Source organism: Xyrauchen texanus, chromosome 28 (assembly GCF_025860055.1).
Source record: "Xyrauchen texanus isolate HMW12.3.18 chromosome 28, RBS_HiC_50CHRs, whole genome shotgun sequence".
Lineage (NCBI taxonomy): Eukaryota > Metazoa > Chordata > Actinopteri > Cypriniformes > Catostomidae > Xyrauchen > Xyrauchen texanus.
The window spans coordinates 3,826,288-3,851,059 of NC_068303.1; the positions used below are offsets into that span (position 1 = coordinate 3,826,288).

Sequence of the window (24,772 nt, forward strand, 5' to 3'; positions counted from 1 at the left end):
AGGCGAACCCAATTACAAAGAAGAATTACATTTTGAAATGCAAACACTATATTACACATTACATTAATGAATGTGTTAAAAGACAAAAAATACTAGTAAAGTATGATGCGCTTTTTCTTTTTTTTTTCTTTTCTTTTTATCTTTTGCACATTACAATATAAACCATAAGTGATCAAGGAAAGCTGCTTTTACTGTTATGTTCCAAAAATTTCTGGAATCTTTTACCAATACAATTTTTGACATGCTTCAGACAAACATCTATCATACAGTGTGATCCAAATGTCTGAGATCACAAGCTCAGAAATGACCAAAAAAGCGCCATAAAATGACTTTATTTCAAGTCATGTGAAATTCTATAGGGAAATTCTATCATTACTTCAACTGACACTATTAAGTGTCATAAAATTCGATTATTTCCCTCATGTGTAAATAAACGTTTTGATTTCGGTGGTGCAGTTCGCTTATCAGTCGGTATGGGGCGCTCTCTGCAGCACTTCCGGATGACTCGGAAATGACGCAGTGCATGCGCATGTAATTTAGCGTGTACGTGCTGTGTGTTTGGTTTGAGTATTCAACATCTTGTGTGTTTCACAGTTTTAACCGTTTTTAAAGTCATTTTTCAGTGTAAAGACGCTGTATTTTACGGGAGATGGGAGTCCCCGCTTTTTTCCGGTGGTTGAGTCGGAAATATCCGTCAATAATAGTTCACTGTTTGGAGGAGAAGGTGAGATCGTCACACAGTAACGATGCTTTAATTATTTATATAATGAAAGAAGCTTTGCTGCCCTCAAATGTGTTTGTGTTTTTTTCTGAAATGATTTCGCTTGTTGTGTTTGATTTCAGGTGGATTTAAATGTTTTGACTATTTTGGTTATGTAGAGTAGGCTGTAACTCAAACATCTAGCGAGTTGACTACCTAGTCAGCATATTTGGCCAACGTAGTGCGCGTGTGGCCGCTCAATCGAGCAACCAATCACAGATCTATATACAAATATTCAGCCAATTGTGACGAAGACTGTGGTTCACGTTATCAATCAGCAGAAGTTTGATTAGTAACAAGCATATGATGATGATGATGATGCTGCGTGTATGAAATCTGCTTAGGTAGGCTACATATTAGGGTTTTGCTATTCGGGGTTTTCAAACTGGGGTCCAGGGACCCCTAGGGGGCCGCAGGAAGAAGAAAAAAAGACCCAATTTGACTTATTCTTTCATTCTGCTTTTTAAAGTGTATAACTATTTCAATTAATTGTTTTTCTGTAGGTTTGTGCATCTGATATTACTCTAACAGTGGGTATAAGATAAGATGTGCTCAACTTGATACAAAGTAATATATTCTCTCTTAATTTTAATTTCATTTTCTTAATTTCCCTCATTACAAAATAACAGCCAGTTATTTCATTTTGCAAACCACACATTGTCTTTTATACACATTGTTTTTTCTCACACAGAATAAAAGGGAAATTGTATCTAAAATATAAAGCTGCCTATATTTATTTTTTGAAAAGGGTCCCTCGCAAGGGAGCTGTCTAGTAGGTAGTCAGCTCAGTAGGTTTTATATGGTTGCTCAAACTTTGTGTCTATCTAGGTTTTGAAACGGATGCCCAAAAACTTTGTCTACATGGGCAGCTCACTATGGTTTAGACTATGATGCCCAAACTTGCTGGCTAGGTGGTGTATGTCAAATTTTTGTTGCAGTCGGAACAGTTTCTCTCATTTAGGTTAACGCGTAATGCTTATCATTTTCAGGCTAAGGAGTACAATGGTGTTAAAATCCCTGTTGATACCAGCAAACCCAACCCAAATGAAGTGGAGTTTGACAACCTGTATCTAGACATGAATGGAATTATCCATCCTTGCACACATCCAGAAGACAAGTGAGTCTTATCCATAATTTATTTAATTAACATTGATTAACAGGCCATATCTGAAAGACATCTATTGAAATATTAATTGTTTTCTATTTGCAGGCCAGCACCTAAAAATGAAGATGAAATGATGGTTGCCATTTTTGAATACATTGACCGGCTATTTAACATAGTGCGACCAAGACGAGTTCTGTACATGGCGATTGATGGTGTGGTATGTGACATTTATTAATAACCCAATATTGTGTAAATATCAGGATGCATACTGCAGTCACCATTTTGGTGAACATTTGTTTTCCAGGCTCCTCGTGCCAAAATGAACCAGCAGCGTTCGAGACGGTTCCGAGCATCTAAAGAAGGAGTCGAGCTCACAGAAGAAAAACAGAAAATCAGAGAAGAAGTTATTCAGAGAGGTGAAAAGCATATTATATGTGACCCCTATTGAACTGCACACAATTATTCACTAAATTAAACCTGGTCTAAATTGCATGCATGCTTTGCTCTTATATCGGCTCTGTTTTTATGTCTTTAGAAATATTGAATTATGTAACTTTGATTTATTGGCAACATCAAAATGGTTTATCTGCTTAATTCGTTTCTTTTCCTCTTTTTTAGGAGGTTACCTGCCACCTGATGAAATAAAAGAACGTTTTGACAGTAACTGCATTACTCCAGTAAGTGTCTCACAACTTTTGCTGAATGGTTGAAAGGCAACTTGCCCTTTAATAATTGCATATAGAGTCTTTACTTGCAGGCCAAAACACAATGCATGTATCGCTCTGCTTGTGATTATCTGTTGAGTACTGTGATTGTACTTTTTGTTATAACCTGTTGTGGCAGGGCGGAGGGTGGGGCTTGATTAGCCTGATAATGGGCCGGGTGTGTAGCATCACGAACCGGCCCTGCCACACCTGTATTAATGGGGATGTGTTTTTCTTTATATAAATTCCCAATTTCTTTTTGTGTACACGGAAATCAGTATGCCTCATAACTTGGGTAATGGTTTCTTTTTTGTTTTTGTGTTTAGGGCACGGAGTTCATGGATAATTTGGCCAAGTGTTTGCGATATTATGTTGCAGACAGACTGACCAATGACCCTGGATGGCAAAATGTCACCGTAGGTCTTCTCTTTTTAAACGTGCTTTAAACATTTTATGGTTGGACCTTTTAGAATAAATTATTTCTGATGTGTCCTATAGGTGTTTCTATCTGATGCTAGTGTACCTGGTGAAGGAGAACATAAGATTATGGATTTCATCAGGAGACAAAGAGGTACGTATTAAGGTCTTGTTGTAATATGTGCAGGTCTTGGGGTGTGAATCTTTGGGTTGAAGGCGATTCGATTTGTGATTTTAATAGGTTTTTGATTCGATTCAAAGGTAATTTTTGCTGATTTTAGAATTGCATACTACAGTACTAATCTTACTATTTCTGCCATAGTCAGTAGGCAGAAGTAGTATGGGTAGTATGCAATTACAAACTCTGCAAAAATCACATTTGGAAAAAGTTACTTTAGGCACAATAAACAATTAAGTAGTTTCGTTTCTTGCTAGAGATACATTAGGGCACATATTAAAAAAAAAATACTATAAATGCATTGAAAAAAACCAACAACTCTGAACTGAATATTCCTGAATTCGCGAAAAAATTTGCGAAAATCGAATTAATCACGGTTTAGCAAAATAAGTTCACAATTTGAGCGGTCACAATTGCTTGGAAATGTTGTCAGATGATGTTATTTTAATGTTGTAATATTCAAATTAGTTTCTTGCTAAAGATACATTAGGGCACATATTTAATTAAATACTATAAATGCATTGAAAAAACTAACAACTCTGAACTGAATATTCCTGAATTCGCAAAAAACAAAACATTAATCGTGTATCGAATCGTTCTGAATAAAAATAAATCTGTTTTGAATCTAATAAAAAAAACTTTTTTTTTGTGCGAATTTAGAACGATTCTTTTCATAGTTTTTTTTTATTAAATTCAAAACTGATTTAATTCATTTTTTTCCAGAACGATTTGATTCGACACACTTTTAATGTTTTTGATTCCATTCAAATGTTTTGTTTTTTGCGAATTCAGGAATATTCAGTTCAGTGTTGTTGTATTTTTTCAATGCGTTTATAGTATTTAATAAAAAATGTGCCCTAATTTACCTTTAGCAAGAAACAAAACAACTTAAAATTGTTTATTGTGCCAAAAGTAACTTGAAATACACATTAAATACTTCTACATTCAGGCTACTAGGAATACAACAAATGGTGTAATGTACCAATAAAATATTTTAGAGCCAAGCATAACTAGAAAAGTATTCCATATATCACTACAAAAAGACTGATTTTAAGATGTTATTAATTTGCATGACTTTTTGAGGCCTGGAAACCTTTGGGGACCTTGAATCGGTGAACTAATCTGAATATTACAACATTAAAGTAACATCATCTGACAACATTTCCAAGCAATTGTGACCACTCTTATTGTGAACTATTTTGCTAAATCGTGATTTATTAGATTTTTAGCTGTTTAAATGATTATTGACCAACACTAATGATCCTCAATTCAAAAATCTATGCATATGAATGGCTAGGATTAGTAATCGAATCATTGAGCAAACAAGTGAAGCGTTACATTCCTAGCAGATCTTTTTAAATATTTGTGTGATTTGGTTTTGAATTGTCTGTTTAAATTGTTTGTTAGTTGAGGCTCTTTTTCTCTGGTGCTCTGTTTTTACCCTACAGATTCTTTAGGATAATATTAATAATGTCCAAGTATCTGCAAGCTAAGTACTTCAGGTCTAATGTGTCATTTGGGTTTTTCTTTGTCAGCTCAACCAAACCACGACCCAAACACGCATCACTGTCTCTGTGGAGCTGATGGTAATTAATTTTTTTTCTTTCTTCAAACTTGTAAATTTGAAAATGCATAACTCAAATAAAATATTTAAATACGTCTTTAAGAGAAACCAGGTGCTTCAGAATACTGATCTGACTGAGAGCTGTCTTCTAATGCACATTTATGTAATTTCCTTAATACAAAATTCACCTTCATCTGAAACTATTCTTATCAAAATGAATCATGAACCACCCGTGATAAAGCATCATTTTACAAAACTGTGATTCAAATATATATATATATATTTTTTTCCTCTCTCTCCAGCTGATCTGATCATGTTGGGTTTGGCAACGCATGAGGCCAATTTCACCATTATAAGAGAAGAATTTAAACCCAACAAACCCAGACCCTGTGCCCTGTGTAACCAGATGGGCCATGAGATCAAAGACTGTCAGGGAGTCGCCCGAGAAAAACAGGGCGAGGTAACAAACTCACCCTCTCCACCTCGCTCCTCCATCCACGCAGAGCTTCACCTTTGCTAACGGTCTGACCTTCTGTTCTATGTTTTCCATCACAGCATGATGAATTTGCAGACTCTATTCCAGTATCAGAACAGGAGTTCATCTTCATCCGACTGGCTGTGTTACGAGAGGTATGTTCCATTTTTGGCCAATAAGGCCCTAAAATTCCATATAATTTCAGCCAATCGAGAATATAGGCTGGACTAGTGTTGTTGGTTTTTGCCAGAGTGTCACTGATTCAGGCATTTATTTTAAAGAGGATCTTTTTTGTATTTGTCCGTTGTAAACTCGGTTGTTGTTCTGCAGTATTTGGAGAGAGAGTTAACGATGGCCAGCCTGCCGTTCCCTTTCGACTTCGAGCGGAGCGTCGATGACTGGGTGTTCATGTGCTTCTTTGTGGGAAATGACTTCCTGCCCCACTTACCATCTCTTGAGATCAGGCATGTTTGCACAAAACACTCCTTCACAGTCATTCCAATGTCCTCTGCAGTAAGTTCTGACTGTCATCTGTCTGTCTCCCCACAGAGAGGGCGCAATCGATCGCTTGGTTGGCATCTACAAAGACGTTGTGCACAAAACTGGGGTGATTACTGCTTGGCCTTTTCTCCCCCCCCACCCCTTTTTACACAAAAGGAGATTATTAGACTGTTCGCAGCTCTTTTCCAGATACGTGCACTACATACAATGTCTTCTAAAGTTAAACGATAGCTTTGTGTGAGAAATAGCACAAGCATTTGTTTTTATTCTCTGAAAATCTTCGCCTCCACTGTAGCTCTTGTACATTACAGTATGTTTGTTTGTGTTGAGATGCTTCACCCCAGGTTTGACCTCCGTTACACCAAACATCATTGGTTGTCACAGGTCTCAAAATATCTTGCGTGATGCATCTTGATATATGCAAATGAGATTTGAGAGCTACAGCAGAGGGGAAGATGAGTGACTTATTTTGTCTATTTCTCACACAAAGAAACAGCTAATGGCCTCAGAAGTATAGCGATTATGTTGTATGAACTACTGTTAGGTAATTTCAATGTCATTGTTAGAGCTTAATGGCCGTCTCAATTCACATTCATTGTATGAAAAAGAGCATCATGAACATTCTGTCAAACTTCTCCTTTTGTCTAAAAAATCATAACTGTCTGATATAAATCCCACCATCTTTTAAAGGGAAGTATTTAATCAAAAGCTTCTTTAAAAAAAGACATTCACACATTGTTTTTATAGGGCTACTTAACAGAAAATGGCTTTGTTAACCTCGAGCGGGTCGAGCTTATTATGCAAGCTGTGGGCGTGGCCGAGGACAACATCTTCAGAAAGCGCAAAGAAGATGATGTGAGACTGCACATGAAATGCACTGAAGGGGTCATGACCTCTGACCCCTTTTACACTGATGATTACAATCCAATAGAAATGTACAGTTCTTGTGTCATTCTTTGGATGTTGATGTTAAACTTTGTTTTCCTTCAGGAAAGTTTTAAACGGAGAATGAAAGACAAGAAAAAGCGGATGAAAGTAAGTGAAAATGTCCTCTTTCTAAACGCACCATTGAATTTATTGGTCATAAACAACGTTGAGAGGCTTCTGAGTAATTCATTTTTAAATGGCAACACGTGCACACAGTTCCTTTGAGAGCCAGTGAGTTTAATTCATTCACAAGGTCGTTTAATTCAGTTATGGTAGTTGAATAGCTGAATAGCTTGTATCTTGACCCTGCAGATACATCTATTTCATAATGAATGCAACGCGTGCATTTAACTGTGACCTGAACTAGATAATTAGTAGGGCTGAGGATTATGGCTTAAAAGTATTTTAGCCAAGTAGATGAAAAATGTTTATTGCAAGATGTAAAACACACAAAATTTAGTCATGGCGTGTTTTTCAATATACACTTAAGTTGATGTCTGACATTAATATACTTAGTAATGGCAGCAATATTTACCTACATTTTTGTAGAAAATATGTATTAATTAAATTGTTTAATCAAGTGTTTTGAATCGGTTCATTAAAGTGTACAGTTTGAACTTGCCAACACTTGCTACTGAAGTTTAAATCAGAGATGCTCATACAAGACAAGGGATCGGAAAATTTGGTAATTAAACACTCTTTGGGTAAATGTAATGGCCAAATAAAAATACTGACTTGCATAAAGGAGTGGTGGCTCTAAAACACAGAACTGGTAAGCAGAAGGTTGCTGGTTCGATCCCCACAGCCACCACCGTTGTGTCCTTGAGCAAGGCACTTAACTCCAGGTTGCTCTGGGGGGATTGTCCTTGTAATAAGGGTATTGTAAGTCGCTTTGGATAAAGGCGTCTGCAAAATGCATAAATGTAAATGTACATTCACATTGATTTTATTTTTTAAAAGGAATAATTCACAAAAAAATGAGAAATCCTCCATTTATTGACCCTCATGCCATCTCAGATATGTATGACTTCTACTAAACACAACGAAGATTTTTAGAAGAATATTTCAGCTCTGTAGATCCATACAATGCATGTAAAAGGTGCCCAGAGCTTTGAAGGTCAAAAAGCATATGAAGGCAGCATAAAAGTAATCCATACGACCCCAGTGGTTAAATCGATGTCTTCAGAAGTGATATGATAGGTGTGGATGAGAAACCGATCAATATTTAAGTAATTGTGTCTACAATAAATCTCCATTTTCACATTCTTGTTGTTTTTGGCAATTCACATTCTTCATATAGCCACCTACTGGGCAGGGAGGAGAATTTATGGCAAAAAAATACTTAAATATTGGTCTGTTTTTCACCCACACCAGTCATATCACTTCAGAAGACATGGATTTAACTACTTGAGTCATATGGATTAATTTTATGCTGCCTTAATGTGCTTTTTAGACTTTCAATGTTTGGGCCACCCTTCAGTTGCATTGTATGGACCTACAGAGCTGATATTCCTCTAAAAATCTTCATTTCTGTTCAGCAGAAGTATGTCCAACACATCTCAGATGGCATGAGGGTGAATAAATGATGAAAGAACTTTTAATTTTTTTGGTGGAACTATCCCTTTAATTTTATACTAACAACTTAAAAAATCTGATATCTTCAATATTTTTTTTGATACATCACCCAGCCTTTATGATTTGTAAGAACTCTTCAACTGTTTTTATACTGGAAAGTCTATGCAGACATGTCTAAACCATGCGGTTCAGGCTCAACAGTGTCTGTACTGTGATATCAGTTTGGTTGTGTATCAGGTGTGAAATTCTTTTGTATTTTCTTCCCAGGCAGAACAGCGTCCATCGTTTGTCCCCCATGGGCAGTTTGCCCCTCAGGCTCTGGGTGGCAGAGACGGACCCATGCCAGTGCAGAATGCCAGACAAACGGCATATGAAATGAGGATGCAGGGGAACCGAGACCAGCGCAATTTGGTATGCCTTCATACTGTCCTCCCTGTGATTTTCACAAACACCACACTAACTTAACATGAACATTAATTCTTCAGTTCTTTATTGTCATATTGTCGTCATTTTAAGAGTTTATTTTGCCTGCTTTGTTGAACTGCTAGTTTTGCTTTTTAGGATGCAGCTCAGTCCATGAGAGCCATGATGAAAAATGGGAAGGCATGTATTCTCTCTCTCTCTCCCTTTTGGTTTGTCAAACATTTTAGGGCTGTTTTCAGTCAGCATGCCACTTGCATAAGATTTTTCAGTTTCCCAGAGTGAAGAAATGACTTGATTTGATTTTGAAGATGCAGTATAATTTTAATTTAGATTCATAAATGAACATGTGACCGTCCATCCTGATTTGGGTTGCTTTAGTTTATAACAGTCTCTCTGTACACAGACTCCTGCTGGACCCAGTGATGAAATGGATAGCCGTGGTGTGAAACGGAAAGCTGAAGACAGTGACAGTGAACCAGAACCTGAAGATAACGTCAGGTATCCAGAACACAAAACCCTGAACCTTTATGACAGAGAAAGGAGTGTCTCATTATGCTTCTCCCTACTGCCAGTTATTAAAGGGATAATTTACCCAAAAATGAAAATTCTGTAATTTATTCAACCTCAAGTAATTCTAAACCTGAATGACTTTCATTTATGAAAGCAGGAGAAATGTTGAAGAACTACGACCACGGTTGTCCAGCTCCAAAAAGGACAACAACAAAAACACGCACAAGTAGTCCATGTGATTTGTGCGCTGCATTCCATGTCTTTAAAAGTCATGCAATGGCTATGTGTGAGGAGCAGACCGAAATTTAAGTGATTCATTAATCAAATATGATGGCATTGACATCAACGACTTGGGTCAGGAGACACACAAGCACCAATAATATTTGGCATCAATGCAGTCAAATGACATTTATTTTTGTAGTCCATTTCAGAGATTTCACAGAGGGGAAGATTATAAGTGAATAATGACTTAAATTTCAGTCCGTTTCTCACACAAAGCTATCGTATGGCTTCAGAAGACTTTTGTGTCATTTTGGAGCTTGACAGTCTTTGTAATCTGTTCAGTTTAAATGTATGGAAAAGAACAGGATATACTTACAGGTTTGGTGAGACATGAGGTTAAGCAAATGATGACAATTTTCATATTTGGGTGAACTATCCCTTTAGAATGGCAAATGTTTCAGTGATCAGCTTTCCAACGCTATCTAAATCAAATGGGTTCAATTGGTATTCATGGAGGTTTTCCGTGTGCCCGTTGGGACGCTGTTGAGGTTACACCAGACAGATGCAGCTCATCCTTGATTATGTGAGCTGAATTTCTCGAGCATGTCAAAATATCCCGACCAGCGCCGAGGTGGAAAGAGACTTTCCCTTTGCCTCTTAACGGAGTCTGTCACAGTGGGCAATTCTCACAGGCGTGCATATGCATAGAAGTGAACTCTCTCGGTTTGACACACGAGAGACCAGTTCCTCTTTGAATGAATAGTTCAACCAACAACGAAAATTCTGTTGTCATTTACTGACACAGGTTGTTCCAAACCCATAGATGGATTAAAACAGATTTAAACATTTTCCTATTTGTTATGTGAAGTTCACATTAAAACTAGTCTTGCATAGCCCGACTTTTGACTAAAACCACAAAGGTCTGGACCGTATAGCAGAATAAATTGTCCAAGAACAGCCCAATTTGGCATGTCGATAACATGTAACGTGATCAGTCACAGATGTTTTTGTCATTACATGCAATTTAGGGGCGGTTTATCAGAGATGTATCATACCATTATAAAAGCCCAACATATAATTAATATAATGCTGCGACACACTACTTGGATGAGTGTACAGAACGTGAATGGTGACTGAGGCTGTCATTATGACCAGTTCATTTTTTGTTCCATTGATGAAAGTGTTAAAACATTTATATTTTGGGTGAACTATCCCTTTAAGGAATTCAATTGTTTCTTGTCCACCTGTCAAAATGTCTTCTCTAAACTCTGAAGAATGTGTGGTTTGCAGGCTATGGGAGGAGGGATGGAAACAGCGTTACTACAAGACCAAATTTGACGTTGACGCGACAGACGATGAGTTTCGTAAGAAAGTGGTGAAGTCCTACGTTGAGGGACTGTGCTGGGTGCTCAGATACTACTATCAGGTAGGTAACAGGTACACACCCGTTCATGGGTTAATGGCTTACACAGTACTGATTGCACTTACAAATGTTACGTCTGAAGAGCTGATCCATGTCTGAAACGGACTGGCTAGTGAAACCAGTTTCCCAATTCGATTTAAACTTTTACTCCCAACAAGCAGTTAAGGGAACTTTTTCGCCAATATACTTCTCAATCACTGGTGAGTAAAATCTTAGCGGTCACTAGCCATTGGCTAATCACACGTTTTTAGTTGTATAGCATTACATTTGGTCTCATACTCGAGTGATCTACTGGCATTGTAGAGTTACACACAATAAAAGATCGATCTTGAGATTTAAGAATTGATATTAAGATTAACTGATACATCGGAAAATCTAGTGGCGAGAAAATATGGGAACCCTTTGGAATTTCCTGCATTTATGTATACATTTGCTCTTCATCTAAGTTACAATAATTAACAAAAACGGTCTTAACACACATTATTGTATTTTATATTGTTATTGAACGTGTTAAATATATGGTTAGTATGTGAAACACTAGGCTACCGACCTCAACAAAATCTAATCAAGAGTTGGCATACCTGGCATCCAATTGATAAAATGAGATTGGAGGTGTGGGTTAGAGCTACTTTGACTTATAAAAAGCACTAAAATATTTTGAGTTTGCCATTCACAAGAAGCATCTGCTGACATGGACCATGCCTCGCAAAAAAGATCTCAGAAGACCTATGATCAAGAATTGTTGCTTTGCATGAAGCTGGAAAGAGTTATACATTTATCTCAAAGAGATTAGATATTAATCTGTCCATAGTTAGACAAATTGACTATAAATGGAGACGATTTAGTACTGTGGATACTCTCCCTAGAAGTGGCCGTCCAGCCATGATGACTCAAACGGCACACCGTAGAATGCTCAATGTGGTATTAAAAAACAGAGCCCTAGATTAACCGCTTAAGTCTTCAAAGACTCATTGGAACTGGTTAAAGGGGTCATGAAGTGCAATTTTTCATAATTTTATTATCTTCCCTGAGGGCCAATGATAATGTTAATTGTATCAGAATATATTAAACCATTCATCTCTAGCACAACTGTTAACACGAAGCACCATAAACTATCAAACCGTTATGACATTTGTGTTCATGAATTAAACTATTTAAGTTTTTGATAGGGTTCACGTGTTTTAACTGCCCCATCGTTCAATATCAGTTCCTTTGCAAACCTGAAATTGTATTATGTCCAGTTCACAAGCAATCCACACCACGATGAGCTTAAAAAAATGCACGCACAATCCAGAACAGTGAAACAAGATGCGTGCTCACACACACCGTAGCATCCTGCACTGGGTGCACATCGCAGAAATGCATCAAAACGGTCAAACATGTCCATCTTAGTTTGTTTACATACACAACAATAAAAATTGCGCAGATGTGCGAAAGAATGTCCATGATGTTTTTGTGCTCAAAACAATTAGAGCAGCAGCTGAATGAGAGAATTGCTTCTCCCTTTCAGAGTTGTAACTTGGCACTGTGTCTTTAAAAGCATCAAGATACATGACAGCGGTCAGAGTCAGTGGTGTTACGTTAGGACACAAGGCCTGCTCTCTTGACTTATGATGCGTAAATATAAATGAGCAATGCCTTGTGACATCACAAACAGATTTCAAAATGAGACGTTTTAGCAGGGTTACAACAATAAATGCTCTTTTTAGACTGGGGAGGTCTGTACATTGAGCAGGTCTAATCCGCAGTGAAAGGAAGCACTTGGTTGAGGTTATTGCTGCCAAAGGAGGATTCACCAGTTATTAAATCCAAGAGATTTCACTTTTTAATGGGATGTGTTCCATTAAGACATGCAAGAATATAATTGTGGTGTTTGCTTAAAGCACAATGTGTTGTATCTATACTTGTGACTGATGAAGACGAGATTACATTTAAGACCAATGAATTCAGAAAACCAGCTAATTGCTAAGGGTTCACATACTTTTTCTTGCCTCGCCATATTTTTAACGAGTCCTCCTAAAAATGCTGCTGGTTTGGTAGACATTAGACGATTTAATTCTTTTCACTAATTTTAATTTAAACTGGCTGTTTTTGCTACTGTAAGACTTTTTGTAAATGACCTCTGTTATGATTGGCTGACATCTTCGCATGTGAAATGGGTATCAAAATGACACTATGTAAAGTGGGCGTTCACATGATACGGTGCTTGTGTTTTTTGGTTTGTTTTAATAACAGTTTTTGCAGTTTAGTTTCCGTAAATCGTATCACACTTTTGTTCTCATTTGTCAGTCGCACCCATTTCCTACCATTTTATATAATCTTTACTCCTTTTGAGTTATGAAGCCGAAAATACTTTTTTTTTTTTTTTTTTTTTGCTCCCATTTTAAGATCGGATCACTTCTCGGATCAAACAGCTTTGTCCTGTTTGCTATGGTCTTTGAGCTGGTTAGTGTTATCTAGTTGAGTTTTAATGCGGAGTCTTGATCTCTAGCTTTAGATTCAGTCATTAGAGCTCCGTTGTCTCGAGTACATCTCATTCTGATTAGAGTTCTGTGTTCAGGGATTTGTCTGCAGTAATTGAAGCTCTATATAAATGCACAGCCTGTGTTCAACTGCATGTGCTCGGCTGACAAGAGCCATCTCATGAGAATTCTGAATGGATTCATTATGGAGTCATGCTGCTCTGAGAGACGTGTTTGCTTCCTACTACTGCATATTTACGGATGTATACACACACACACGGAGACCCGGCCAAATTGCATTATTGCGGAGTGAGTGGAGGAGGCAGATCACCACATGGCTTTTATTTACCTACATTAAGGTGTCTTTTTCTCCATTTTAGGAGTCACAAATCTGCTTTTTTGCCACTTGATAGTGTCTATTTAAATATGGATAACTTCTTATGGATTGCTTGTAAAAATCATTTGTTGGTGACAAACAAGGACAGGTTAATGTGGGAAATTGTGTTTTACTCCATCGTATTGTTCAAAACGTGTTTGATTTTCTCTCTTCTATTGAACAAAAATGACATATTAAGCAAAAGGTTCCTGCAGATCTTTGACATACAATTAAAGTGAATGGGTAAAGATGTCGTCGTGCTCCAAAATGAGTGTTTGACTTGTTAATTTAATTAAATACTGTGTGCTGTATTCAAAGTCTTTTAAAGCCATACTCTGCGATTATTTGAGGAAAAATTTACTGAATCTCTCCCTCCAATATAGCTATCAAATGTCATTTAACTCTTATATTCAGAAATGTTCCATGCTGACTATATTGTGACTATTGTATCATTTTTGCTGGAAATGAAGGAACATAATGAATATTGTAACTATTTTTATGCACATTTAATTTGGTTATTGCATCAAGTTTTTTAAACATGCCATCAGACTAATTTCGCAATTCCTCGATTTGTGATTTACGAATAGAAGTGTGAAGTGTTTGTTAGCATCTGATTTAAACTACGATAGCAAAAGATCAGTTAGAATTGCTTCGATTCATTAGTGTGAATTTGTTAAATCCATTTGATTCAGTGAATCCTTTCGAAACTGAATTAAAGTTTCGCTCATGTCATTATTCCAATGTTCACAGAAGTCCCTGCATGCCAAAAATATTTTGGTCTGAAATATTTGAATAATTCTTACTGGTTATTACTACTGTATGTAGTGCTAAATTGGTGCAGATAAATGGAAATGAATCGTTCTTGGTCATTTAGTGCCAATTCAGAGTGTAAACATCCTTAATTATATTTTACTTCATTTACTGTAATAATTGGGCTGGACTGGTATTCTGGCATACCGGGCATTTTCCTGGTGGGCGGACGCACTTTGGGGCTGATCAGGGGTGGACTGTCCATCGGGAGATCTGATCAGGCAGTGGGTCGGCTGCGAAACGTGGTGAATGGGTCGCCGCGTTATGCAGAACGTACCACAAAACGGCGCCGCGATACGCAGAAAAGGACTGTGAACCCATATATATATTTAAAAATGTTGTGCTTTTTCTACAAATGATTAATAACTTAAATGTCAAGTGATGTAACCAAGTAAAAGGTATTCAAATCCTTACACCTCGAATAAAAAGTGTGCACCAATTTTTCAAAATTAAAACATATTTTGACATCAAGCATATGTTTCACTAATATAAAGACATTTTCTGGAACAAAATGTACTTTTTCATACCATCACGGGGATCTAAAGGGGTCCTCTGTTTTATGTCACAAGACAACACAATGATTACTGCATTTTGGTTACTCCACATAACTTTGATTTGGTAGACAAAAGTTTTTCAGATATTAAAATTAAGAGTTTTTGAAGAATTTCAGCTTTTAATAAGACTTATTTTTACTGTCTCCTGATGGTTACACCACTTATCTGGGGAAAAATATCAAATTGACTTTGAACACAGAAATTGTAAACATGTTTTTCATCGTAGAGGTGTAGAAGTATTTTATCATTTTTGTGTGTGATTTGCAATTTTAAAAACGTTGTTGTAAATCGATATAGATGCATTACAGTTTGATTCTACTTTGCTATAATGGCTGTTTGTTCAAGCCATTGCAGAGCAAATGTGTAAATGGAGATCTATATGGAAGATCATCAAAGCTGAAAAATAGCAGATGTAGGGATATCAAATTAATGTGATGTTTATTTGAGAGCTTGAAATAGTTAGCAAGGATGCCTATTTATCTAAACGGTAACAGATTTTTTCAATTGATAAAATAATTGTACCAACTCCCCACCTATTTTTAACAATTACACAAATGTCTATTTAATTTCTCACAGGGCTGCGCATCCTGGAAGTGGTATTTCCCCTTTCATTACGCGCCGTTTGCCTCCGACTTCAAAGACCTCAAGGGCATGTTCAGTGATTTCGAGAAAGAGACCAAACCGGTAACTTGAAATACATTGACTGCATTGACCCTCTGTTAATTGTTTTGCCTCAATGCTAAAATAATAACGTTCCTGTTGTTTTGTACTTTGCTGAATCTATGTAGCTATTTTGCAGTGATGCCATGATTGCCATAATTCTTTCTCCATAGTTCAAACCGCTGGAGCAGCTGATGAGTGTATTTCCTGCTGCCAGTGGAAACTTCCTGCCAACAACATGGAGAGCCCTAATGAGTGACACAGTGAGTGACAGTAAATTAAACTCTTGAAGACGTCATAAACCAGCATTTGCAATGCATTTACTTAATGTGACACATTTGAGCAACAAAGTTCATTAATGTTTTCATTTATACTAATAAATTGTATTACAATTATTGTTACATGTAAGCAATTTCACAAAAACAAGTGTACTGTATATCAGTATACTGTATATAACTATATATAAATTTGAAATTTTTTGCTCTATTTTTTATATGTTTGTTTTAAAGTTTTATATTTTATTACATGGAACAAAAAATGCAGAATTTGCAACTGCAAGAGTTTGTCGTTTTTTTTAATCCCCTTTAGCCACAATTTTGGAATGCCCAATTCCCACTACTTACTAGTTCCTTGTGGTGACACTGTTACTCACCTTAATCCGGGTGGTGGAGGACATGTCTCAGTTGCCTCTACTTCTGAGATCGTCAATCCGCACATCTTAGCACGTGTCTTGTTGTGCATGACACCGCGGAGACTCGCAGCATGTGGAGGCTCATGCTACACTCCGTGATCCACACACAACTTGCCACACGCCCCATTGAGAGCGAGAACCACTAATCGCGACCACGAGGAGGTTACCCCATGTGACACGATCCTCCCTAGCAACCGGGCCAATTTGGTATTGGTATCAATTTAGTATTGGTACCAGGGCTGGTGTCCTACCAAAGCTAAAATGTTGGTATCAGAGCATACAATGCATTCAGAAAGTATTCAGACGTTTTGTATGATGTGACAAGCTTTGCACACCTGGATTTGGGGACTTTCTGCAGATCTTTTCAAGCTCTGTCAGGTTGGATGAGGACCGTCGTGGACTACCATTTTCAGGTCTCTCCAGAGATTTATGATTGGGTTCAAGTCCGGGCTCTGGCCTGGCCACTCCAGGACATTCACAGAGTTGTCCCTAAGTCACTCTTGTGTTGTCTTAACTGTGTGCCTGGGGTCATTGTCCTGTTGGAAGGTAAATTATTACATAAGTATTCAGACCCTTTGCTAGAATGCATGAAATTTAGCTCAGGTGTATATTTTTTCCTCTCGATCATCTTTGAGATGTTTGTACACTTTGATTGGATTCCACCTGTGGCAACTTCAATTGATTGGACATGATTTGGAAAGGCACACACCTGTCTATAAAAGGTCTCACAACTGAAAATCCATATCAGAGCAAAAACCAAGCCATGAGGTCAAAGGAAAGGCCTGCAGTGCCTAGAAACAGGATTGGGATGAAGGCTACAAAAAAATGTGGCTGCATTGAAGGTTCCCAAGAGCACAGAGGCCTCCATAATTCTTAAATGGAAGAAGTTTGGAACAACCAGGACTCTTTCTAGAGATGTCCGCCTGGCCAAACTGAGCAATCATGGGGAGAAGGGCCTTGGTAAGAGAGGTGACCAAGAGCCTGATGTTCACTCTGGTTGAGCTCCAGAGATCATGTGTGGAGATGGGAGAAACTTGCAGAAGGACAACCATCACTGCAACACTCCACCGATCTGGGCTTTATGGCAGAGTGGCCAGACAAGAGCCTCTCCTCAGTGCAAGACGCATAAAAAAGTGCCTAAAGGACTCACAGACTGTGAGAAACAAGATTCTCTGGTCTGATGAAACTAAGATTGAACTGTTTGGCCTCAATTCCAAGCGTCATGTCTGAAGGAATCCAGGCACCACTCATCACCTGTGCAATACCATCCCAACGGTGAAGCATGGTGGTGGGAGCATCTTGCTGTGGGGGGTTCAGCGGCAGGGACTGGGGTACTGCTGGTTTGCAGCAAAATACAGAAATATTCTTAAAGAGAACCTGGTTTAGAGCATTCAGGACCTCAGACTGGGCTGAAGGGTCATTGTCCTGTTAGAAAGTGAACCCAAGTACACAGCCAAGACAACACAAGGGTGGCTTAGGGACAGCTCTGTTAATGTCCTTGAGTGGCCCAGCCAGAGCCTGGAATTATATTTTTATATCCCCTTTTCCAGTTTGGAATGCCCAGTTCCCACTACTTGGTAGGTCCTCATGGTGGCGCGGTTACGCTCCTCAATCCGTGTGGTGGAGGGCAAGTCTCGGTTGTCTCCGGTTCTAAGACAGTCAATCCCATTTTATCATGTGGCTCATTGTCCGTGACACCTCGGAGACTCTCATCGTGTGTAGGCTCCTGCTACTCTCCTCGATCCCCACACAACTTGCCACGCACCCCATTGAGAGCTAGAACCACTAATCGTGACCACAAGGAGGTTACCCCATGTGACTCTACCCTCTCTAGCTACAAGGCCAATTTGGTTGCTAGGAGACCTGGCTGGAGTCATTCATCATGCCCTGGAATCGAACTCGCGACTCAGTGGCGGTAGTCGGCGTCAATACTTCCTGAGCTACCCAGGCCCCTATAGCCCTGACTTTAACCCAATCTAACATCTCTGGAGAGACCTGAAAATGGCTGTCCACCGACGGTTCCCATCCAACCCGACAGCGCTTGAGAGGATCTGCAGACAATCCCCAAATCCAGGTGTGCAAAGCTTGTCGCACCATACCCAAAAAGACTTGAGGCTGTAATTGCCAAAGGTGCTTCAACTAAGTATTGAGTTAAGGGTCTAAATACTTATGTCAGTGTGATATTTAATTTGCTAAATTATCAAAAATAAGTTTTGTCATTATGAGGTAAGAAAGAAAAATCATTTAAAGCATTTTAGCATAAGGCTGCAACATAAGAAGGGTTCTGAATCATTTCTGTGTATGTATGTGTGTGTATATATATATATATATATTAGGGCTGTCGATGTAACATGTTAATTCAGTTAGATTAATTTTATAAAACAATTAACGCAATTAATCGAGTGCCCCATTATTCCTAAGAAATGCAAACTTGTAGTACCACCTGTTTACTCCAGAGGGCAGTAAGTGAAACTTCAGCTGTATGAAAAAATACAATACATGTCAAATAAGCAAAACAAATGCTTGTTAAATTTTTTTAATAACTCCTGAACTTTTACAATTGTGAATCATAAGACATGTTTTATGAAAGTAAATTTGAGTCCATTTTCATTTCGCGTCTTCAAATTAACTGTAGACATCTGTATGTTGTTTGATCTCTAACGTTTCGTCTTTAACAGGAATCGTCTATCATTGATTTCTACCCTGATGACTTTGCCATTGATTTGAATGGAAAGAAATACGCCTGGCAGGGTAACCAATTATCTTTGGATCTTCACAGTCTAAACCGCAACACTAAGTGATGGGTTACATTTGAATCTTTGCGATTGACCCGTCTTGTCTTCATAGGTGTTGCTTTGTTACCGTTTGTTGACGAGCGGAGGTTACGAGCGGCATTGGCTGATGTCTACCCTGATTTAACCCCAGAGGAAGGTGAGAGAGAGCAAATACTTTTATTTCCAATATGATTAAATTATTAAAATAGTCAGAATTAGTGACTGTTTATATTGTTCTGCCCTTAAAAATAGTTTTACTTCATGTATAATGTGATTATCAGTTTTGTTGTGATCTGACAGTGCTATCTGTTGGTTGTTTTCAGTGAGACGGAACAGTTTGGGAAGTGATGTCTTGTTTGTGGGGAGGTCCCACCCACTGTGTGACTTCATTCAGGAACTCTACCGTGCAGAATCTGATGAGGTATGAATCCATTTAATTTATTTTTCTCTGTTTCATAAGATGCTTTCATTTGCCCATGTCATAAGTCTTTATGCAACACATATTTCTCACATGGTGCTTCTGACCTATGTCATTTAGCTTAGTCTAAGCCCTGAATTTTATAGGAAGTTTGCAAACTTGATTTGAGCGTTTGGTATGTTTGCATCATCATCAACTACCATCATAAGTACTAGCATCAGCTGTTTATAACTGTAGCAAAGTAACGACTCAGGAGGACAAGGTTTGTTTTTTGTCCTTGAGTGTTTTAAAGTTTGGTAATGAGACCAAAAACTTAAAGGAACAGTTCACTCAAATTAATTTTGTCATCTACTCACCTTCACATTTCTGCCTTTTAAACCCTCCAAAAATTGGCCTCATTCACTTCCATTGTAAGTGTCTCACGGTAACCTTTTTGATTTTTGCTTCTTTAAAAGAAAAGGAGGGACTAGTCGAAATTTAGTATTAATCAACATTATGCCGCAAATGCTGTTGATTGTGCTTCACATTTAAATCTATTTATTACATGATCTAATTTTATTAAGGCATGTTTTTCACTAAATTAACAAGGAAAAACCAGATTAATCATTTATTGATATGCACTCATATTTTATATAATAAAATGCATTAATTTTATTTTTACTAGATTTTTTGTGTGTGTGTGAATAAACAAGATGTGCAAAACTACTGCAATATTCGACTGTGTTCCAAAATAAAAGTATAGTACTAGTTAATTTAAAATAATTTCTGTACGGTACCCAGTTTATTATTGTAATATAATACTGAATTACATTTTTATTTTGAGCATTAGATTTGTTTTATATAAAAGTAATACATTTCTGTCCTATTTACTTCACGATTGTTGCGGTGTTATTTTTCGTTAACTGAATTAGAAATACAAACTGAATTGATTGGGGGGGAACTAAAATAAAAATGTAAACATTTAATTATTTGAAGTAGGGCTAATTTGGGCAAAGTGGGACACTTCTGGAAATAAACATTTTCTTGGCACTTTTTTTAAATAGGATCCAAATACCACATAACCTGACCTTATACTTTATAGAAAGCTTGGGATGCCTCCCTAATTTAGTCAAAAGCAAAAATGAAGAAATGCTAAATACTGGGAAGAATCTTTGAAAGACACTCTTTTGACCAAATCCTAGATTTGTTTTCATCTGTCCCACTTCAGCAATACTCCTGAAAAGTTATTCTATAGAAAACATCTACTTGTTATTTAGAATTCATTTTTATGTTCTCTTCTAGGCATTCACGTCATAAATCATATGTAATATTTACAAACATTAAGTCAACTTTTACTTTTATCACCCTTTTGACTCAAATTTCTGTCATTTTCTTTAGCATTGCTTTGGTCGTAAAATGTGCTTTGACATTTTAAATTTCTGATATTATATCGGGATGTGTGGCAAAGTTAATTGTTTACTTCCCAAAGATTAGTTTAATAATGAATTTTAACCATTTAAAGAAATGCATATAGATAAAATGGGGATGAAGCTTAGCTGTCCCACTTTACCCATCTTCACCCTATGTTATAAAATGTGAAACTTTTACAATCTACCTTAATTAAACATAAAAATGCCTCAAGACTGCTCTGAGAAGCTTAATGACATTTGAAATTTTAAAATGCTTTAGCAGCCATAAACTAACATACTAAAGCCAAAATAAAACTAAAATGGTGTGATGGTGGTGTAGTGGTCTAAGCACATAACTGGTAATCTGGTAATCAGAAGGATGCTGGTTTGATCCCCACAGCCACCACCATTGTGTCATTGAGCAAGGCACTTAACTCCAGGTTGCTCCGGGGGGATTGTCCCTGTAATAAGTGCACTGTAAGTCACTTTGGATAAAAGCGTCTGCCAAATGCATAAATGTAACTGTAACACCTTGAAAACTAATGAACCTAAACTGAAAATGAAATGACAAATTGAATATAAAATCGAAATGTCTTAAAAATCCAAAACTATAATAAACCCTGGTTTGTAGTTTACAATGTTCTGCATCTGGTGAAATGCTGTAATCTCCTTATGTTATACCGTGCTGTCTTTGTAGATTTGTATAATAACTTGTAGCTGTTCATAATGTTTGGAATTGGAATAATAGGCACATTTCTGAAAAGCACTACATTAGTTAGTTTTATATTGTCCACAAACTTTCCGCAATTATATTGTGAATATTCAATATACCGCACAGCGTCCATGAAACCTGTGCATCATATTTAAAGTTTTCTGAAGGCATAATTTGTACGTTGTTTGAACAGAATTCTTATGCATTCAAATCATATTCCTGTAAAGAGAGCACAATTGAAATATGGTGAGACGTCTGTAACATCAAACCTCAATGGTTTTTGTGCATCTCGTGAGCAAACAATGACACGAACCAATGAGGGTTGACGTTATTGTGGGTCACCATATTTGATTTATGCTCTGGTTTGGCATGGACTGACCCATTATTTCTAACTATCCAATCTTTTCTAGGGCACTGAGATCCCTGCAGAATTTTGCCATGGAATCCAAGGTATATTAAATCTAGACGATGACCCTATTCTACCAGATAAGTAAGGACACAACATTTATCTCTTTTGTTACTCAATGTTTTTGTCTTTGATTTGTCTGAAGAGACTAAAGCTTTGTATTGTGTATGACATTCGTTTTACCTTAGATCAGTCGAGTCTCCCATCCCAACGCTCCGAGACATCGCCAGCAGTGCCGCCATTGGGTACGAGTTAACATTTACACATTTGTTTTTGCCTTGAAATAGCCTTTTGATATTGCAATAAACTCAAAAACAATCAACCAGTAATGTGTCATGTTTTATCGACATTTAACAAAATCATCCCAGGCTGTTTTTAGAATGAGGTTTTTAAATGTCCATCACTTAAACATGTGACATGTTTTTCATTAGTTTGTTTGTGTATCCGTCTTCTATTTTAATTAAGCATGAATAGCTGCTCAAGGACTCCCATTTGTGTCCTCAAGGCAAAGTCTTGTTACAGAGACATACTAGACCACTTTAAAAAAGCATGAATGTACATTTTGTGTCAGTCCTTGAAACATTGGCCTTTTTCCTGCTTATATTGACTGGTTCTTCTAGAGGTCGTGCACATCATGAAACCCTGAGACGTTCAACAAAAACTTTGGATAAAGCTGCTCTAAACTCTGGACTGATGCAATTAATTTGAATAGCTCTGCCATGAAAGATCCTGTTTTGAGCAAACAGCCATTACTCGTGCAATAAATAGTCAGACGTCACTTTATACATTTTTGTACTAATCTCTGGAGTTCAGACTTTTAATATTGATGGTTTGTGGTTGGCAGGATCAAATTCAAGGATCCGCAGTATGAAGACGATCATGTGTTCAAGGCTGTTGTCCTACCGGGGGCAAAGTAAGATCTTGTACCTTATATCACAGACATGATGCTTCACCTCATTGTGAAAGAGAATGAAATACTGGGGATTTATAATGGGGCAACTGATGTTATATTCCACAGGCATAAGGTCCATTTAATAATGACATGTAATATGCCGTAGATGAGACATGATTTTGTCTAATTGGGATGAATTAATTACCCAAATCTTATTACAATGACTTTGAATGCCCATTGTTCATTTAAACTGATAAAATCACTTAAACATTTAAAATTCCACTTTCCAGGATCCCTAACAAGGTTCTAAAGCCGGGAGACTGGGAACGGAGTAACCGCGGCAACTGGAAACCTCAGCTGGGGTTCAACCCAAATCGCCGACAAGCCCATCTGGACCAATCAGGTTTCAGAACGCTCAAGTAAGTGTAGAAATAACTAAGATCTGCTGAAATCCCACAAATGGGCTATTTTGTTGAATGGTTTTTTTTTTTGAAATTTATTTTTTTTTTTAAAGAGCTATTGTCTAAAATGACGAAATTGTCTTTTACCAAATTGTAAAATTTCTTTGCAATAGTTCTTATAAAACCAGCTAATTAAACATTTCCCACTTGATGATTTCAGCCCACGATTAAAGATGAATTATGTATGGTGTATAGGGGAGCTGTATGCAGATTAACACTGTGTCCTAACTACACGCGACGCGATAAAATTCCAGCGACAGCAAGCGTGTCTTTCCACACTAGACGCGACGCGACTGAGACGCCACACGTCAATCAAAAATCACAGCCATTCAGAACAGCGTGTGGGCGGAGTCTCTCTGTGAAAGCACACTGCTGGCCCGCACTCGCATTGGAAATGGTGTGCACAGCTCGGACTACTGTCATTGTGACTCCCCACCCTGCCTGTATTTCAGTAGATTGTCTGGAATGACACCCCTGGATACAGGGACACAAATCGTCATGCCTATTCACTCTACTTTACATTGAAAATAAAGCGGAATTTGTTTTACACAGGTTGATGCGTCATTAGTAGCCTACTATAGCTAAATGCTACATTAATTAATTCATTCGCTGTAGATGAAAGTCTAAACTTAACTTACCATGTGTATTCAATGCTTCAGCTATACTTCTCCAGACGGAATCCTTTTTCCTGATGTCTTTGTGGGATTTATCGTAGAGAATTGAATGCCTTTGAACTTCGACAATCAGTTCCTTGTCGTCCATGTTTGATGATTAAATATTCGTGACACGCAGAACTTCCATTCAATGAGATCTCTGTGTGGGCGGATCTGTCAGCCGCGACGTCGCAGAAATAGGAACCGTTTCTAAATTAGAAACTTCGCGTCGCTGTCGCGTCTGGTTAGGACAAAAACGCTGATTAACATGGAAAAGATACCTTTTATCGCGTGTCGCGGCGTCGCGTCGCGTGTAGTTAGGACACGGTGTAATGCCCAGCAAAGACTTAATTTCTTAATGAAAGCTGTTATTGCGTTTGACTGGAAGCAGACAGGTGTTGTTGGACTTAAAATAGCCAGCGGTTGCTTTTTGATAAATCTGATTACACTTGCGTTGTGGTCTGAGAATCAAACATTTGTCCTTTTTTATAATTTCAATAATTGTTTATTTTGCAAAACTCTCAAACTGATATTTAACCCTTAAACGCATACCTCATGTCTATAGTGACCCCGGGACCCCCTGTGACTACTCCATTTTTTTACAGTTATCCCCACACCTCTTTAGTATTCCTCAACCTATCTTTTATAAATGGTGTAACTCGCAAGCAAAAAATTTGCAATAGTACCAAAAGTGTTAAGGTCATTCGAGACCTTATGTATGGAATATTGGA

At 37.6% G+C, this 24,772-nt stretch overlaps 1 protein-coding gene across 1 annotated transcript in view; it reads left to right on the forward strand.

The window, feature by feature from the left end:
• Positions 1–517: 517 nt before the first annotated feature.
• Positions 518–24,772, forward strand: part of xrn2 (5'-3' exoribonuclease 2) — a 37,555-nt gene continuing 13,300 nt past the window's right edge. The window contains exons 1-27 of the mRNA XM_052095320.1: positions 518–724; positions 1,750–1,877; positions 1,971–2,082; positions 2,170–2,281; positions 2,484–2,542; positions 2,896–2,985; positions 3,068–3,140; positions 4,700–4,750; positions 5,031–5,188; positions 5,284–5,358; positions 5,534–5,671; positions 5,757–5,810; positions 6,452–6,559; positions 6,695–6,739; positions 8,474–8,617; positions 8,768–8,809; positions 9,033–9,127; positions 10,652–10,787; positions 15,563–15,670; positions 15,820–15,909; positions 19,016–19,088; positions 19,185–19,268; positions 19,435–19,532; positions 22,040–22,119; positions 22,224–22,280; positions 22,880–22,948; positions 23,218–23,346. Coding sequence (XP_051951280.1) covers positions 650–724; positions 1,750–1,877; positions 1,971–2,082; positions 2,170–2,281; positions 2,484–2,542; positions 2,896–2,985; positions 3,068–3,140; positions 4,700–4,750; positions 5,031–5,188; positions 5,284–5,358; positions 5,534–5,671; positions 5,757–5,810; positions 6,452–6,559; positions 6,695–6,739; positions 8,474–8,617; positions 8,768–8,809; positions 9,033–9,127; positions 10,652–10,787; positions 15,563–15,670; positions 15,820–15,909; positions 19,016–19,088; positions 19,185–19,268; positions 19,435–19,532; positions 22,040–22,119; positions 22,224–22,280; positions 22,880–22,948; positions 23,218–23,346 — 2,483 coding nt within the window. The 5' untranslated portion in view covers positions 518–649. The remainder of the gene's footprint in view (positions 725–1,749; positions 1,878–1,970; positions 2,083–2,169; positions 2,282–2,483; positions 2,543–2,895; positions 2,986–3,067; positions 3,141–4,699; positions 4,751–5,030; positions 5,189–5,283; positions 5,359–5,533; positions 5,672–5,756; positions 5,811–6,451; positions 6,560–6,694; positions 6,740–8,473; positions 8,618–8,767; positions 8,810–9,032; positions 9,128–10,651; positions 10,788–15,562; positions 15,671–15,819; positions 15,910–19,015; positions 19,089–19,184; positions 19,269–19,434; positions 19,533–22,039; positions 22,120–22,223; positions 22,281–22,879; positions 22,949–23,217; positions 23,347–24,772) is intronic.